Source organism: Pterocles gutturalis, unplaced genomic scaffold (genome assembly GCF_000699245.1).
Source record: "Pterocles gutturalis isolate BGI_N339 unplaced genomic scaffold, ASM69924v1 scaffold9929, whole genome shotgun sequence".
Taxonomy (NCBI): Eukaryota; Metazoa; Chordata; class Aves; order Pterocliformes; family Pteroclidae; genus Pterocles; species Pterocles gutturalis.
Genome location: NW_010133334.1, coordinates 68,257 through 68,556, shown reverse-complemented (window position 1 = coordinate 68,556; position 300 = coordinate 68,257). Strand labels below are relative to the sequence as shown.

Genomic DNA, 300 nt, shown 5'->3' with positions numbered 1-300 from the left:
CCAGCACTGGGCCGTGCAGGCGGTTGTGCACCGTGAGTATGATCCCACCATCCTGCCCGGAGGGGACGGGAGGGGACTGGCACTGGGGACCCAGGCAGGTGGATGCAGCCCGAGGCTTGGCAGAGCCCCCAGGTCTGCTAGAGCTTGGCTGAGGGGCTCCTTTCCTTGGGCTGAACCATCTCAATGGCTCGGGAGAGGGACAATGACCCCAGAAGGGAGTTTTGCTCCCCAATGTTGGAGTGAGTCCAGAGGAGGCCACGAAGATGGTCTGAGGGCTGGAGCACCCCCCTGTCAGGACAG

At 63.7% G+C, this 300-nt stretch overlaps 1 protein-coding gene across 1 annotated transcript in view; it reads left to right on the top strand.

The window, feature by feature from the left end:
* PODXL (podocalyxin-like) overlaps positions 1 to 300 on the top strand; it is a gene marked incomplete at its 5' end in the record, with an annotated part of 13,949 nt that overhangs the window by 9,350 nt on the left and 4,299 nt on the right. Inside the window, one exon of the mRNA XM_010081198.1 lies at positions 5 to 32. Within this exon, the coding sequence (XP_010079500.1) occupies positions 5 to 32 (28 nt within the window). The remainder of the gene's footprint in view (positions 1 to 4; positions 33 to 300) is intronic.